The sequence below is a fragment of the Bos taurus genome, chromosome 7 (genome assembly GCF_002263795.3).
Source record: "Bos taurus isolate L1 Dominette 01449 registration number 42190680 breed Hereford chromosome 7, ARS-UCD2.0, whole genome shotgun sequence".
In the NCBI taxonomy this organism is placed as follows: Eukaryota; Metazoa; Chordata; class Mammalia; order Artiodactyla; family Bovidae; genus Bos; species Bos taurus.
In genome coordinates this window covers 3,693,429-3,710,098 of record NC_037334.1, presented here as the reverse complement: position 1 = coordinate 3,710,098, position 16,670 = coordinate 3,693,429, and the positions used below count along the sequence as shown (strand labels likewise).

General features: G+C 57.6%; 2 protein-coding genes across 6 annotated transcripts; both read right to left on the bottom strand.

Moving 5' to 3' along the window:
• Nucleotides 1–255: 255 nt before the first annotated feature.
• On the bottom strand, nt 256–5,758 carry LPAR2 (lysophosphatidic acid receptor 2). Of its 3 annotated transcripts, none has more exons than NM_001192235.1 (4): nt 5,673–5,735; nt 5,327–5,487; nt 3,951–4,692; nt 2,280–3,171 (listed from the first exon to the last, which is right to left on the bottom strand). In NM_001192235.1, the coding sequence occupies exons 3-4, from the start codon at nt 4,690–4,692 to the stop codon at nt 2,858–2,860; spliced, it is 1,056 nt and encodes a 351-aa protein (NP_001179164.1). In that variant the 5' UTR covers nt 5,327–5,487; nt 5,673–5,735; the 3' UTR covers nt 2,280–2,857. The 3 variants fall into 3 exon arrangements, with proteins under 3 accessions (XP_005208499.1, NP_001179164.1, XP_010804828.1); XM_010806526.4 differs by having other exon boundaries at nt 2,978–3,185; nt 5,673–5,758; XM_005208442.5 differs by lacking the exon at nt 5,327–5,487 and having other exon boundaries at nt 256–3,171; nt 5,673–5,758.
• Nucleotides 5,759–6,630: 872 nt separating this feature from the next.
• On the bottom strand, nt 6,631–16,459 carry GMIP (GEM interacting protein). Of its 3 annotated transcripts, XM_059888250.1 has the most exons (22): nt 16,320–16,459; nt 15,903–16,029; nt 15,227–15,309; nt 14,650–14,725; nt 14,482–14,539; nt 14,084–14,209; nt 13,927–13,991; nt 13,710–13,817; nt 13,194–13,274; nt 12,939–13,109; nt 12,718–12,855; nt 12,123–12,310; nt 11,767–11,873; nt 11,605–11,694; nt 11,196–11,273; nt 10,968–11,122; nt 10,588–10,776; nt 10,354–10,491; nt 10,055–10,251; nt 9,339–9,726; nt 7,539–7,605; nt 6,631–7,406 (listed from the first exon to the last, which is right to left on the bottom strand). In XM_059888250.1, coding segments are annotated over exons 3-22 (2,796 nt in total). In that variant the 5' UTR covers nt 15,229–15,309; nt 15,903–16,029; nt 16,320–16,459; the 3' UTR covers nt 6,631–7,032. The 3 variants fall into 3 exon arrangements, with proteins under 3 accessions (XP_059744233.1, XP_059744232.1, NP_001076934.1); XM_059888249.1 differs by having other exon boundaries at nt 15,227–16,029; NM_001083465.2 differs by lacking the exon at nt 15,903–16,029 and having other exon boundaries at nt 6,633–7,406; nt 15,225–15,309; nt 16,320–16,372.
• Between the last annotated feature and the right edge of the window lie 211 nt (nt 16,460–16,670).

Below are 16,670 nucleotides of genomic sequence, written 5' to 3'. Positions count from 1 at the left end.
CACCCCCCCCCCCCCACACACACACACACACAATCTCCAGAAATCCTGAGCCCCAGACCCCTGCTCAGTGAGCTAGTGCGTCCCTCAGCCTAGGTCCCATCAGGTAGGTCACTGGGGCTTCTAGCCTCCTGGCTCCCCCTGCTGCAGCTCTAGTGTTCCATGGGTGGCACAGGAGTATGTGGTGATGGTGGCTGGGAGGTTAAAACTGAGTGATTTTCTCAGTTGCACAAACCAATTCACCTTTCAAGATTCAGCTTAAGAGTGACCTTGCTTGTTTATTCATTCTTTCGCTCTACAGCATTCCGCTAGCACGGGAAGGATGCTTTCTGAGGACCTACCCTGTGATGCATCCCCAAATCAGAGTGAATCTTCACAGGCCTTTGTTTCTAGCTGTTAGGACTCCCACCATCGGAGGATTCTTGTGTGAGAGAAAAGAATTTATTATTGGACATAAATCACTTCTCCAAAGTCATGGGACCTCCTAGAGCCTGTTTGCTCTGGGGACAGATTTCTGACACAGGCTCAGAAAGGAACTTCAACTTCCGGGGAACATTTCAGAATCTTCTTCCCACTACTGTTGGAGAGGAAATGCAAACACCATCTAATGTGAAAACCACTACATGGTTTTCACATTAGGTGTGAAACAGAAGTTAACAGAAGTACTAGAACACGTGGGGACCATGGAAATGTCAGTGACTAGAGTGGGCAGTGACCACACGAAAGACCTGAAAAGTGGTCGGTAACTTTGGTGTCCTTCAGAGAATAGTGGTGGGGGGAGGGGGTTGAAAGCTATGAGTACCATCTGAGACAAAAAAAACCTGGTCACCTAGTAGACAGGAGAGAACCTACAGGGGAGGGAAAAACTGACGGCACAAGATCCCAAAGGAGACCAGAATTGTGTGGGTTAGAACCTGGAAGATGCTGATGCAACAGCAGCCCGCTCAGAGCACATGAAACAGAACTACCTTTGGAGACCACTGGGGGTGGTTCCCACCCCACAGGAATTGATCGACTGCCTCTGCATCTGGAACAAATACTCCTGTCCAACAGGCATGGAGCTCCATGGAGACAAGGACTGCGTACTCATCTGTGTGGTAGAAGGCGCTGGCCAAGGTCATCACTTCTGGCAACTCAGGGCCCAGGCTCAAGGAACCACACTGCCCACCTTGGACCCCGGGATACCTAGCACCCCAGTTTATTCTTGCCTCCTCACAGAGCTGTTGTGGGGCCGGGAGAGTTTCCCAAAGGGAAACCCAGCCCCATTCCATGTAGAAAGACCTACATGTTTTTGGTTCTTTGGCAATGCATGCTTTAGTAGTTTAAGAATTTGGTCTCTGATGGGAGGCCTGGGTTCAAATTCTGGGTAGGTATGGAAGCAGAGAATCCAGATTCTGGTTCACTCTGTGCCTAGCAGATTGCCTCTATGAGCATCTGAGAGGGGGTTCATCATGGGTCTGGCACATCTGAGACCATAGAGGGAAGTGGGCAAAGCCGGGCTGAGCTTGTGACCAATTCCAGACTTTATGGAAAACTGAAGCCCTTTCTACAGGGGCCTCTCTAGCCCCCTCTGTGTCCTTCTGAAGCTATGTGACCATGGGCCAAATCTCAATCTTTTTGGGCCACTGTCCCCATATGAAAAATATGTATAATACCTTTGCCACAAGAAGCAGATGATAATTAAATAATGTACATAAAGTACCCTGATGCTGGGAAACAGAGGGCAGGAGGAGAAGAGGGGACAGAGGATGAAATGGTTGGATGGCATCACTGACTCAGTGGACATGAGTTGAGCAAGCTCTGGAAGTTGGTGATGGACAGGGAAGCCTTAACGTGTTGCAGTCCATGGGGTCGCAAAGAGTAAAGTACATATCTGTGTGCCAGGCACAGCAGAGGAGCTTGAGAAATGGCAACTTTAAAATCGTGCATGCTGGTCCATGGACCCCACAACCCCTAGCCCATCTATTATAGGTAGGTGATAGAGTGGGCAATGGGATAGACACATCTGACTATTAACAACTTGGACTCAGACCAAAGGGCAAGCAGCAGGCTTACACAGGCCAGGAACCACTCTGGGCTCCAGAGGATGGAGACAGGCAGGTGGCAAGATGGAGGCAGGGGAACAGGTGGAGGAGACAGAGGACAAAAGGAAAGAGACCAAGGGGGAATGAGAACAGGGCCGAGGAGATGCCATGTTGAAGGATTCCAGCTCAGTCTGAGCCAAGGTGGACAATTCTGGGACACAGGGACAGACAGACCAAGCTGACAACAGAAGAGGCTTTGGAGATCTCAGAGTAGAAAAGTTTACTCCTTAAATCATGCCCTCCTTGTAGACCGCCTCAGTTCTCATGAGACAGGCAAGACCCCTGGAGGCTGCAAGGGGTCACAGACCTTTCCCAGCTCACACTTGGCACTCCCGTCTGTGCCCCTAAACAGTCAGCCTCAGGCAGACGGGGCTCCCATAGTCCGTCCTCGTCACCCTGCTTCCCCGGGCTGCATGGCCCGAGAGTCCTCGTCTCTCTCACATTTATCGTCTACACCACCACAGACAAGAAAGCAGTCCACAGGGGTTACCAGGCATGTGCAGAAAAAAAATAGAAAAGTGTCTGTTAAAAAGCCCCCAACCTGAGATGACTTCAGAGCCCAATTCTTGCACCCCATTCAACTCTCTCCCAGTTGCATAGATGACCCTAACCCGCAGGCTCAGAGACAGGCACAGCTGTGTGCCTGGGTAGGGCTGGCAGTGGTTCATGCCATGTCAGACTGATGGTCTGCCTTTAAGTCTGGCCCGCAGGTGCATCCACAGTGGCCCGGGGCAGCGATGTGGCATTTGCTGTACCCTGCTGAAATCCAAGGTTAGCTAAAGGGTGGAGTCCATCAGGGAATGGCCATTCTCAGGAAGCATGATGCGAATGCCAGTGCCTGTGGGAGTGGAGGCTGTGTAGCGAACAGACTCGTGGGTAGATGGGCGGAGGCAACGACAGCAGAGGAGACGGCGAAAAGTGCGGCGCATCTCAGCATCACGGCAGGAGTACACCACGGCGTTGACCAGCGAGTTGGCCTCGGCTAAGAGTAGGAAATACTTCTCCACTGCCAGGACGTTGCAGGACTTGCAGCCCAGACCATCCAGGAGCAGCACCACCTGGCCCGGCGTCCAGCAGACCACAAATGCCCCTGTGGGATAGAGCCTGACATGAGCAGGGCCAGCTGTTGCAACCGCTCAAAGCTGGGGGGAATCTCTAGATCTTGGGCGACAGCTGAGCGGTTTACAAGGAAATGCTTCCTGTCTTGCTGCCTTTGCAGCATGATGGGCAGAATGGCTAAGAAGGGGAACCTTTCTCTGATTTGTCTGCCTTTCCTAACTGGGACATGATGGACAGGTGGAGTAGGAAATGGCAACTACAGTACTCTTGCCTGGAAACTCCCATGGACAGTGGAGCCTGTCGGGCTACAGTCCATGGGGTTGAAAAGAGTCAGACATGACTGAGCACGCACACACACAGTGGACAGGACCCTGGACACTGAAGATTCTTTAGTGGGAAGGAGGTCACCGTGGGACTGGCCAGTTAGTTGGTGGGGGAAAAGGAATGATTGAGAAGACCTGCTCTGTTTCTTGGGGGTGGTATGTGTCTTCAACCCAGACCATTCATTCTACATTTAACAGCTGAACTGACCCCATTACTCCTGGCTAAGAACCCTTAAGTTCCCACGGAACTCAGAACAAGCTATGACTCCTGTCTGTACCCTTTAAGGCTGTGCTGACCTCTCCTCACGTGGCCTTCTTCTGTCTTTGGGCTGGTCCTGTTGCAGCACTCACTTTCTGTTCCCTCTGCTTGGAACTCTTCCCTGGCCTCATCTCAGCTATCACTTCCTTGAAGAACATTCCCCACTCAAATCGTCCCCTCCCATCACGCTCGATCAGATTGGCAGTTGGGAAGCAGGGTACCACTCACCTAGGATGATGACAACAGTTTTGACCAGGTTCAGCGTTGTTTCACGGTAGCGGGGGTGGCAGCTGACATGCTCAGCCATGCGCTGCACTCGCCGCCTCACATAGAAGAAGATGCGGGTGTAGACAGCCACCATGAGCAGGAAGACGAGCAGACTGGACAGCGCCCAGACGGCGAGGTAGGAGCGGCTGAGCAGGGGGGCCATGCGAGAGCAGCGGTCCAGGGCACAGAGGCAGTGCCAGGAGTGGGCGGGCAGCAGCCCCAGCCCCAGCGCGGCCACCCACACGCCCACAATCAGCATGATGACCCGGCCTGGGGGCAGGCGGCTGTGCAGCTGGACGGCCATCACACTGCGGTGCCGCTCCACGGCAATGGCCAGAAGTGTGGCCACGGAGGCCGTCAGGCTCGTGTCCAACAGGCCCTGCCGCACGAACCAGCCCTGGAGTGACAGCCGGGCTGTGCGCGGGCCTGTGTGGAACATGAGGAAGAGGTAGGCCACACCGGCAAAGAGGTCAGCTGCGGCCAGGTTGCCGAGCAGGTAGTAAATGGGTTGGTGGAAGCGGCGATTGGAGGCGATGGCTGCGATGACCAGCAGGTTGGTCAGAAGCACCAGCACGCTGACAGTCAGGCCCAGCGCCACCACGACCAGATCTTTGGGCCGCCAGTGGGAGCTGAGCTCCTTGCCACTGTTGTTGTAGAAGAAGCCGATGGTCTCATTGTAGTAGCACTGGCCCATGGTGACCATCTGGGGGCAGAGAAGGGGAAGTCAGTACAGGCAGTCCTTGGTGGAAGGACACAGAGGGGAGCAGCAGCCAGAGGGAGGGTTAAGACAGGAAGGGCAAGCGTCTCAAACTCAGATGAAAGTGAAAGCGAAAGTCCACGTATAGTCCATGGAACTCTCCAGGCCAGAATACTGGAGTGGGTAGCCTTTCCCTTCTGCAGGGGATCTTCCCAACCCAGGGACGGAACCCAGGTCTCCCGCATTGCAGGCGGATTCTTTACTAGATGTCTGACCACCAGGGAAGATGCCTCATGGCAAAGTGGCAAAGTGGACAGGGCTGACCTGGAAAGAATGCTCCATGAGTTGGGGGGTGGGCGCTGTTGCTTAATTACAAATAAGCTTCTTGTAAAGATAGCCCCTGAATCAAATGACTGGGCAGCTTTGTTTTTAACTGAAAAAAGCAAAACAAAATTCATTTGCCCACCCGGGGCCAATCTGTAACCAACTTGTGTTGGGTGGTGGTGGGGGGCGTAGATTAGGGCAGGACAAAGGGGTGTGAGCCGTGAAAGCAGACAAGGGAGGGTCAGTTTGGTGTTGGGGTCAGTGCAGGGAGCAGAAACCAGCGGGCGTGTTCGCAGGGTGGGGCCACTGCTCGGACCTGGCAGGAGGTCGGTGCTGGGGTGTGGTGATCTGGGCGATCAGATTGGACAGTGAGGCAGCTCCATGAGTTGGGCGGCGGGCTTTGCTTTGCGCGCGAGTGCTCCCGAAGCAGGCGGTGCGTCGGGCCGCTCCGGGTGGGAGTGAAGACGCTGGCGGCCTCTGGGACAAAAGGGGCTGTCAGGAAGGCGGTGGCAGGCCTGGCCTAGGGGGGGTGGGGGTGGGACCCAGGCTGGGGGAGGAGAAGGAGGAAGGAGAAGAGGGTGAGGCGCCTGGGCCCCGCGGGCACGTGCCGCGCCCTCCCCGGAGCCCGCGCGCACCCAACCCCCAGTCGATGCCGGCCTCACCTGAGCCGCCCGTCACGCCGCAGACTGGGCGGCCCTGCGCCCGAGACCCATGGCCGGGCGACCAGAGCGGGAGCAGAAGAGCGTCTGGCAGCGCCGGGCCGGAGCGGCCGGGGAAGGGCGGGAGGCGGGGTCCCGCCGCCACGCCCCCGTCGCGGCGTCCCGCCGCCACCACCTGGGCGAGCCCCGCCCCGTCCCCGCCACCTGGAGGAGCCTTGCTTCCGCGGCCGCGGCGGGGACAGGGGCGTCCGGAACCGCAGCTCCCCGTTTCCTCTCCGTCTCGCAGCCCCTCGGCCGCCCCCTCCACTTCCGGCGCGGGACCCCCGCCTCCTGTCCCCGCACACCTCTCGCGCCTGCGATTGTGGGCCTTCGCGGGGCTGGCCGAGAGTTCCCGCCGTGACCTGGCGCCGCCCGGGGCCGCGTCCGGGTGGTCGCTTGGTCCTCGTCCCCGCGCCGACCCTCCCCCGCCCGCTCCCTCGCGTCCAATCCGTCGCCGAGTTCCAAGCCACGCCCTGATCCGACCCCGCTCCCCTCGCCCGGACCCCAGCCCCTCCTTGGCTTCGCCGGCCCAGAGCTACCGCTCGCCTGGCCCCAGCTGACTGTCCTGTCGCACTCAGGTTTCTCGGAATGCCTCCCTCCTCAGCGCTGTTCCCTGCCCGGCCCACGCCCGTGGCAGCCCTGGACTCCCACGTCCCAGAGCACACAGCCCTATTGTCTCGGTTATCTGCACTTTGTTTGATTTCCCAGGACTGGATCGCACGCGGAGCTCTGGGAGGGCCGGCCCCTGTGACTCAGCCAGGTGTCCAGGCCCAGCCTCTACCGCCTGTACGTGCTCGGCGGTGTTCTGAGGTGAAAATAAGAGGGCTTTGGCTTCTGTAGTCGGTGAAAATGAAGCGGAAGACTGCTGCCTTACCGACCTCTCCTGTGTCACCCTCCCCCAGCAAAGAAAGACACTCAAGGATATAAAAGACACAGTTTATTCAGAGGCCACCAGACCCCAGGCACCACCAGGATGCTGAGTCTGGGTTGCCACACCCTCCAAGATCTGGTCACTTGGGATCAGCTAAGGAGGCAGACAGAGATGGGGGAGTGGCCACAACCAAAGTAGCAAAAAGCACCCCTGTCTCAAGGATCCCATGACCTATATTGACCCTGAGTAACCTCTGAACCTGAGTGGCCCTGATACTTGACATTGACCTGTGTCTTGTAGAGGGTAAGCTGGTACCGCCAAAAGAGTTTTAGTTCTCCACTAGGCCATGTAGTCTTTCCTCAGAGGAATTCTCCAGACACCCCAACATTTAACTCCTGGGAAGTTGGGCCCATCTTCTCAGTCCTGGCCTTCTTGATCAGAGTGCTGGAATAGTCAGAGGCGATCCTCAGCCTCCTCAGTTTGGGGGTCTGGGCAGCAGGTGGCCGTGGGCACAGACTCGCTGTGCAGCTTGGAGAGTAGCCTGGCTGTCTCCTGGGTGATCTCAAAATGCTTGGGCAGAGGGGTGCGGCGCAGAGGGCTGTCCTCACGGATGGTAGCGGCAGGGCTGGGTCCTCGCCTCTGCAAGCTCCCTTGGGGCACTGATGTGACGGAGGTCTCCTCGGACAATTTGGAAGCCACCAGGGCCAAGCCAGACAGCTGGTGGGTGACAGGCCGCACACCTCCCCGGGGATACTTCACTGGCTGGCGGCTGAAGTGGCCACGAGGCTGTGTCCCCAGGGGTGAGTCCTCAGACCCTTGGCTGGACACTGTGGGATAGGGTGGTCAATGCTAAGCACCCCAAAGTCCTCTGGATACCACCCTCCATTGTCATCACAAAGTCCAGCGACCCCAGGGCAGGAGCAACCCCAGAACCCTGGGCTAACCTCCAACACACTCACCTTCCCCTCCCTCATTTTTGATGTCTTCGGTTATTTCCTCTTCCTGCTCACTCTGCAGAGTTGAAATCTGTAAGAAGAAACCCAGGAATGAGACCTCCAGCAATAAAATCCCAGTTCTTGGAGATTCTTGAACCAGCAATAAAATCGCAGTTCTTGGAGACTCTGCTGCTGCTGCTGCTAAGTCGCTTCAGTCGTGTCCGACTCTGTGCGACCCCGTAGACGGCAGCCCACCAGGCCCCACCGTCCCTGGGATTCTCCAGGCAAGAACACTGGAGACTCTAGAACCAGCAATAAAATCCCAGTTCTTGGAGACTCCTGAACATGCCAAAGCTCCTCGTTTCAGTTTTGTTATTTGGGGAGAGATGATGCCCTCAAGAATGTACTGCTTGCCCTCCTGAGAAGAGGTGTCATTAATCTCAACTGTGGGCTCTGTAAAGTGGGAATGTCTTTGTTCAGCAGAGGTTGTTGGTTGTTAGTCACTCAGTTGTGTCTGACTCTTTGCGAACCCATGAACTATAGCCCACTGGGCTCCTCTGGCCACAGGATTCTCCAGGCAAGAATACCGGGGTGGGTTGCCATTCCCTGCTCCAGGGGATATTCCCGACCCAGGGATCGAACCCAGGTCTCCCGCATTACAGGCAGCAGAGGACCAGCCTGGAAAGTGACAGCCATCTCTCCGTTAGGAAGGGGTGAACTACTGATCTCCATCCTGCTATACTTTCTGCAATTTTAGGCCTGCTTTTTTAGCTTATCTGTGTACCTTTTAGTTTATCCTTTCGCTAAATGCTAATAGCAGTTGGAATGCTCTCTCTCGGTCCTGAGCACTTTCTGAAGTTCTGAGTCCCACACCTCACTCACAGCCCCTTTTCCGGCTCTGGGGTGCTACAGGGGAGATCCAAGCTCTCAGGAATGGTGAGTATATCAGGACCTGAGGGACAGGAAGCCTCCCCTAAGAGTCCCATCTATATATGGTTTTCACTAACAGTAGGTACCTCTTAGGGCACTTACTATGCAAACTCACCTGCACTGTAGGTATGCAGTCAATGGAGGCTTGCACACCCCTCTTTGGCCTCACTTCCTACCACCTTCCCCTCACTCATTCATTACAGCATAGGGCTGTGTCCTGAACACAGCAGGCATGGTCCCACCTCAGGGCTGTTGTACTGGCTGTTCCCTTTGCCTGGAACACCCTTTCCCTGGTCTCCACCTGGCTTACTTCCCCCTCACATCCTTCTAGTCTTTGAGCAGACTCATCTTCTTCATGGGACGCACCCACAGCCTCCTATTTACCGTTACAAACTGCCCACCACCTCTCACCTTGGTGCCCTTGACGTCTCTTACTTTACCCAACCCTTTCTTTCCTTTAGAGTACTCATCACCTTGTAACATCCTATATACCTTTGTATAACTTTGTATCATATATCTTGTTTATTGTTGGTTTTTTCCTCACTAGAAGGGAGGCAACCAAGAGGGTGGACTCTGAGTATTTTGCTGATATATATGTAATGCCTAGAACAATGCTTGGCACACAGTAGGTGTTCAATAAATATTCTGTTGAAGGAATCAATAGTATTCATGTTAGGATCTCTGCAAGGCTGTACCCTGTTGTTATCCCATTATTTCCCACCACTCCATTCCTTACTTTTCCTTTCAGGATGAGCGCAGGGTCAATAATAAAGGAGGAAGGGAATGAAATAGACAATTTTAAAGGGGAAGGAAGGAAGGAAGACAGGAGAGACAGTGGGAGGATTACATGGAGAGCAGGTTCTCCCCATGTCTGTGGGCCCAGCAGGTTCCTACCTCTGGGAGCGTGGCCTCGGGATGCTTCTCCAGGGCACCAAGGAGCATGGCGTCTGGGTCCCGGTCTGAGGCTAGGGATAAGGGCAGGGGGTCCAGGACAAGTTGTAAGTGTGGTGGCTGGAGGCTAGCTGGGAGGGTCGCAGGGGGTGGGCTGGGGTCTCGGGGCAGGGGCTCAGTGGCCAGGAGGAGCTCGTCAGGCCCAAAGATCTGCTCATAGTGCACAATGAGGAACTCGACGAGCTGAGCCTGGTGTGCGGAATCCAGCAGGCAGGTGACAGGCCCGGCACCTGCTGGCCCTGGACCGTCGGGCAGCCGCAACAGCGTCGGCCCAAATACAATGCCCAGGTTGTTGGCAGACATCTTGTTGTCCTCAAACTGTGCAGCCACCCTGGAGCAGAAGGAGCAGAAGGATCAGGGCCCTGAGTGTCTGATTACTGGTCACTGGGTAGGACCTGCAAACCAGGCTAGTGGCGACTTGCTCAAGTCATGGGTAAGAGGTCCTGGTCATTGTTTGCGACCAGTAGCCACAAGCCTGGAGATGGGGGTCAAGGGTCAGCATCCAAAGTCAGAAGTCATGTATTAAGTTTCAGAGCTCAGAAAACACATACAAAGGTCAGAAGTCAGTGTCAGGGGTCAGTGGTCCCATGTCTAAGGAGGGCACAACAGTCTGAGCCTCAGATCAGAAGTCACGTGTCAAGATCAAGGACAGTGCACACCTGAACAGATGGGCCACCAGGTGCCGCAGGGTGCTGTAGTTAGAGTCGGGCAGCTGCACCAAGAGGGTCTTCAGCGAGCGGATAACCTCAGGGCTGGGGCTGGGGGTCCCAGGGTCGTGCACAGGGTCTGCATGCAGGGTCTTAGCCAGAGAGATGAAGGCATCGTAGAGGTGGAAGGGGACCACGGGGTCAGTGAGCTGGGGGTGGAATGGCAGGGGGGATATGGGTGTGGGTGGGCTGCAGAGGGTCCTCAGCCTGAGCCCATCTGGCCCATGAGTCCCAAGCCACTGAGCACCCACCTCCTGGAGGAATCTCTTGAGAACACTCGAGACATCATGAGGTGAGTTCCCTGACAGGTCAACCAATGCTCGGCCATTCTCAAAAGCCTGGCACAGCCGTTCCACGCGGACCCTGGACCCGCTGACCCGATAAATGCCCTGCAGGGCAGGGGTGGGAAGTGGACACCTGGCTTGCAGTCTGGCCATTGAGAGGGCTGGGTCACTACTGGGGGTGGTCAAAGGTCAAGGCAGCACCTGCACGTGGAGCGCGCGCTGTTCTATCTCGGCCGTGCACCTGGTGATCACAAAAGGCACCTCCTCCGGGAAGTCCCTGGGCAGCTGCAGGAAGCTGACCCCAAACAGGGGCGTCCGGGCTGGTAGCCGCTTATGTCCACAGAGGATCAGTAGGGTCTCGAGGCAGCGCTTGTGGCAGGCCAGAAAGCACTGAGGGACGGTAATGAGGGTCAGTGGGGAGAGAAGGTCATAGAGATACTCAGGGGGTTCATAGGGGAGCATCAGATCAGGGCAGGCCTCTCATGGGAAGGTCTTAGGAATCTCAGGTCACGGAGATGCCTGTGGTCAGAGAGGTCACTGGGGGTCAGCAGAAGTCATTAGGTCGTCAGCCCAGGCCGTACCTCCTCGCACTCTGTCCCGCTGACCATGAAAGCCTCACACTCTCGGCACTTGGCTGGGCCCCGCAGCCGCCGCAACCGGTGGGTCTGGGCCGCGTTGGATAGTATCCACTTCTTGAAGGGGGTCCCTGGCCCGTTCTCCAGCCCATCTCCCAGGTCTGCAGGGAGGGAGACAGGGGTCAGAAGTGCCTAATCCATCCCCAGCCCACCTCCACCTGCTTCCAGCCTCACCAGGGTCTCGCTCCTCAAAGTCATCTGAAGACTCGGTGCCTATGGATGACACTTTTACCAGCCGCCTTGTGCCAGAGCCTGGAGTCAGAAGGTTACAGAGGGTGAGGGTCACAGAGGTCATGGGGGAAGCTCCAAGGCTAAGGAGACCTTCCTGGTCTTCAGCCTTCCCAAAGCACCCACGGATGCCCTTGGGGAAAGGGTCAGAGGTCAGGGGGGTCAGACAGATCAGGGGTTAGGGGCTGAAGAATATAGGTCAGTAACCTGAGGGTAGTGGTGGTTCCAAGTTGGATCAAGAGAATGGGTCAGAGGTTGAGAAAATAGGTCAGGGATGCAGGGTAGGTCAGAGGTCAAAGAAAGAGGGTTTGAGATTGAGGGTCGGAGCCTGGCCAGGGGCCGAGGATGGTCCCACCTGGACTGGAAGTGGGAGAGTCCTGGGAGCGAGACTCGCTGCTGCCGCCCACACTGTCCACATCGCTGCCCACAGTGGGGCCCGGAGCTCCTAGGGAGGGGCAGGCCAGTCAGGTGTGGCCTTCTCCCCACACCACTCCTGCCCGCCTTCCACGGTACTCACCCTGGCAGCCTGTGCCTGTGTCTTCCCAAGGGCCTGGCTCAGCTGCACTCTCATCCAGCTGTGGAGGGGGTGCTCCAGAGAGCTTCTTTCTTGTGTCCAGGGGGGAACTGAGAGGAGAGGTTTGAGGGCTCTGATAATCAGGAAGCTGGCCTGGGACTGACATCACCCCTGGCATCCCTTTTAGGACCCAACTTCAAGGACTTAGGTCTGCAAGCCCTTATGGCCATGGGCATCATCGCCCCCAGTGCAGTAACCCCAAATTCCCAACCCTCCCAGGACTAGGACAACCCCACCCAAATGCCTGGCGCCGCCGCGTCTCCCTGGCTTCCTATTTGACCCTGCTCCTGGGGACCCACCTGTGCGTGAACTCCTGGAAAGAATAGGCGGGTGGCGGGGGCGGTGGGGAGTGGGGCCTTATGGCCCTCACGAACTCTTGGTATCGCTGGCCGGGCTCGAAGGGAGCGCAGCACTCGGCCAGGGCAGCGAAGGCGCGGGGGCCATGCTCTGCCTGAGCCCCTCGAAGCCCGAACAATCCCAGGGTCACCTGTGGGCGGAGCCCGCGTGTGAGAGGGGCGGAGCCCGCGTGTGAGAGGGGCGGAGCCCGCGTGTGAGAGGGGCAGAGCCTGGGAGCCTGGGGCGTGGCCTGACCCTGAGCGACACCAGCTCCATCCAGGCTGGTCCAGGCTTGGGGGCCGGGCAGGGCAGTGGGAGGTGGCTGAGGGATTGAGCCTGCCGCTGGCATAGGGGTGTGATCAGAACCCGGGTGGGTCAACCTCGGGGGAGGACCCCTTGAGTGGGGAACGAGAAAGGAAGTGCTGTCAGGGTCTGGGGGCGGGAACTGGCTGTCCCAGGAGAGGGAGCGAGTCCTGGTGCACCAGAGGCGGTCTAGGGGCAGGTGAGGCCCAGTGGTGCTAATGAGCGTGGCGGGCAGCCGTCGGGTTAGGGTCTCACCCGCCTCAGCACTTCGTCCCCCTGCAGCACCAGTTTGCGCACGTGTGACACGATCCGCTGCTTGGCGGCCTCTAGTTCCTGTTGCCGCGCATTGGCCTCTCTGACGCAGGCCTGGTACAGCGCTTCGGCCTCCTGTGCCTGGAGAAACCGAGGCAGGGAGCGTGTATGGGAGAGATCCGTGGGGCTGGGGGCGCCGAAGCGCAGCGGGGCACCGTCCCCACCTTGGCCTGGGCCTCTTCTCGAGAGCGCCGCCGCCGCTCCTGCTGTTTGTTGGGGCCTGGTGAGGCCTGGAGAGCCAGGTCTTCCGGCGATACCTGGGAACGCACCCGCAGCTCCTCGCTGCGCTGCGTGTACTGGAGCTGGGCCCGCCGCAGCGCCTGCACCGCCTCGTTCTAGGGGCGGAAGAGGGACGAGTCTTCCGGCTTCTTCATCTCCTCCCCCAACCCGCTTTCCCAGCCCGCAACCCTAGGCCTCACCATCCGCTTCTGCTCTTTCATCCACTGCTCCTTGAACTCCTTCCGCCACTTCTCAATCTCAGTCCGTTTGGCAGCCAAGGGCTGGGAAGGATGGGGAATGAGGAATGCTGCCTGGGTTGCTTGGTCATCCCATTCACCGGGGCCACACGTCTTTCACCCTCTGGACCCTTTTCTAGGTCTACACCCTCTCCTGGGTCTTCTCCCCCAGATCTGCCCTCCCCTACCCCCGTGGCCTCTCCGCAAAGAATCTCGGTGGTCACTTCCATCCTTTGGGTCTGGAGCTGGGGATGCCAAGGCTCTCTTCCTGAGTACACTCAGCATCTTGCCCCATGGCCCGCGGACAAACAAAAGCAGTTTTGTAATCACACAGGAAGCCTGGTTTGAATCTCTGCTGGGTAACCTTGGGCAAGTTCCGCAGCATCCCTGGTCTCGGCTTCCTCATCAGCAAATGGTGCTGATGGTAATGATGCCTCCCCGGATGCTTGTAGAGAAATGATGCATGAGGGGCCCCCTCACCTGGTAGTAGTCTCTTTTCTGCTGGGCCAGTGTCTCCATGGCCAGGTTTCCTAGGCTGAGGTCGTGCTCCAGAAACAGGAGGTAGATATATTGCAATGACATTTGGCTCTGGGGAGGGGAGAGGCAGCTGGTGTTAGAGGATGCTGAGGATCTAGGAGGGCCCAGCTGGGATTCTGAAGGGGTTGGGCTCTGGGGGCCAGTGTCTGCTCAGGGCTACCTGCTGCTGGATTGACACCTTGCCAGCCTCAGCAATCTTCATGATGTTTTTGGCAAACTCCAGCTCTGGGGGTAGACAGCAGGGGTCTGAGTTAGGTGGGGTGCGAGTACTGCAGGGTCGAGCGCAGGGCCTGGGACTGGGCCCAAGGAGCCCTCACCGTAACTGGCTCTCTTCTCAGTCCAGGCCAGCAAATCCTTGACGTAGCGGCTCCAGGTCTTGGCATACTCCAGGGCTGCATCCACGCCCCCCTTGGTTCGGATGAGCCGCAAGTCCAGTTCCTCCCCTGGGGCAGATGGGTGGACCTCTGAAACTTCCCTGAGCCCTCAGACCAGACCAGTGAACCCTGTTCTACATCCTATGGCTTCTCCAAACACTGCCTTGCTTTTACGTATCCAGGTTGCTATCTTACACGAATTCTCTGCTGAGACTGGGGCTCCCTGAGGACAGGGGTTCATGTCTGCTGTGTGCACTGCCATGTCCCTGGTGCACGGAACAGGCAGTTGGTGATGAAGGACTCCTTTCTGCCCCCATGCTTCTGGGCCCAGAGCCCCCTACCTGTAAGGGGTGCAGGATCCTCTGGGGAGGGGCCACTCCAACGGCTGGTTTCACTGGTCTGAGGGGTGGGAGGAGACAGCATTCAGGAACACGCAGTGCAAGTGCCCCACTTTCCTCGGTCTGTCCTCTGAGGCCCCTTCTCCCTGTCCCCTGGGTTCCATCTCTCACCAAAGCGGCTGTGGGGTTCTTGTCAGGTTCTGGATCTCTTGAAATCACAGGGTCTCCAGCCAGCATCTCAAGAGTCCTGGGAAGTCAGGGAGTCAGGATGCCACCCTCCACCGAGTCTGTCCCACCTAGGGTGCTAGGGACCCCAGGGCAGTTTGGGGATGGTCCTAGATATCACCTCTGTGACATCTGTCATATCTGGGGGTCCTGAGGGATGGGACTTTAGGGAGGGAAGTAAGTGAGCTTTTTTTTTTTTTAATGAAATTTGAGATAGAATTTGAAGGATCCTGGGTAACTTTGGGGTTTAGAGTAGCATTATAAAGCTCTCCAATGTTTTAAGGGATCACAAGCATCACAAGGATACGTGGGGGCCCTAGGATCGCTCTGGGGGTTGCTGGTGGGTTTAGGGGGTTGAATTTGGGGATATTCAGATGTGTTGAAGGCCCTCTCTTAGGCTTCTTGGGTTATTAGGTAAGTGCATCCAGAAGCTGCAGGTTCCTAAAGGGGCTTTGGGCATCTAAATGGTTAGGGATTTAGGGATCCTGGCAGAATTTGGGGTGACTCAGGCTCAGACTCACACATTCCCCAGTGAGATCTCGAGGTTGTCCAGGCTTCGGAAGATGTCACTGTACCTCTTCCTGCTCTCAGGAGCCGGGGGTAACCCTTGGAGAGGGGAGTATCACACATGGGGCAACAGAAGCCTCTCTCCACCCACTGCACCTTGGCAGGTCGTTTGGAGGGTGAGGATGGCGAGCAGGGGTGGGGGTGGGATCGGGGGTGGGGGGATGGGGAGGGGAGGTGGGGTGGGAGGGTGGAGGGAAAGAGAAACGAAAGAAAGAGAGATAGAGTTCTGGTCCCATGGGGAGTGCAGGATGGTGTGGGTGTTTGAGCTGGGATGGCGGGAGTGTGGGCTTGGGTGGGGCCCGACTCAGGACAGGCAGACGGACTCAGGCACAACCCAACACAGAGACCGCGGCTTGGAGAAGCAGAGACACCCACACATGCATGGGCCTAGAAGCAAAGTGACAAAACAGATGTCCTAGATACAGCCACACTATCTCCAGGGACAGAGACAGCTTGACAATGGAGCCACATGGACCTCAGGCCAGACAGATGGAAATACACGTGGGACAGACCAGCACAGGGCCCGCGGCAGAAACACACACGGGCAGATTGAAACCCGGAGAGGCATAAAGACCAAATGACACTCAATATGCAAATCAGAGACACAAAGACTGGCGGAAACAAAGTCGGACCTCGCCACGTTTCTGCTGCAGGCACCCCTTCTAGGGGGCGCAGACCAGCATGTTCCCCTCCCTGGGCAATGGAGTAGCTGGGTGGGGATCCTGCCGCGTTGCCCTCTCCATCAGCAGTCGTGACACCCTGCCCCCATCACAAATATCAGAAGCAGAAGCGGCCACTTCCCCTTCCTGGGCCCCCTCCCCCAGACATCCGGGGTGAACTCCTACGGGGGAGGGGGTCAGGGGCTGGTGTCCCGGACCCCCTCTCAGCTTGGGAGTCCCCACAGTGGAGAATTCCCGCGTCCTCCCCATTCAGGAACTCCTCTCCCAGCTTTCCGGACAGAGAGGGTCAGGAGGGGACTCTCACTGATTTAGGAAGTAGGATACGGTCGGGAGAGGCCCCTCGAGGATCACGAGTCCCGGACCGCCTACCCGGCTCTGTTGAGTCCATGCTCCGGCCCTAGGGTCGCTCGGCTAGGACGGGGACTGGGATGGAATCGCGCGCCGGCGCCGCCGGGGCCAAGCCCCGGTTTCCTGCCTCGGCCGCCGCTGCCGGGGTTCCGCGCGGCCCCGCCTCGCGAAGGCCCCGCCCCCAACCACGCCTCTGCTGCTAGGCCACACCCTCCAGGCAAAGACGCGCGGACCACGGCCCCTGCCGGAGCGGCCGGGGGTGCACTCAGGACTCCTGAGTGACCGGCCGAAACAACTCCATCCTGGCCAGGGTTTCCTCTTCCCAGATCTTTATGGGGCCCCCTAACCCCAGCATACTCCCTTTACAGTGGC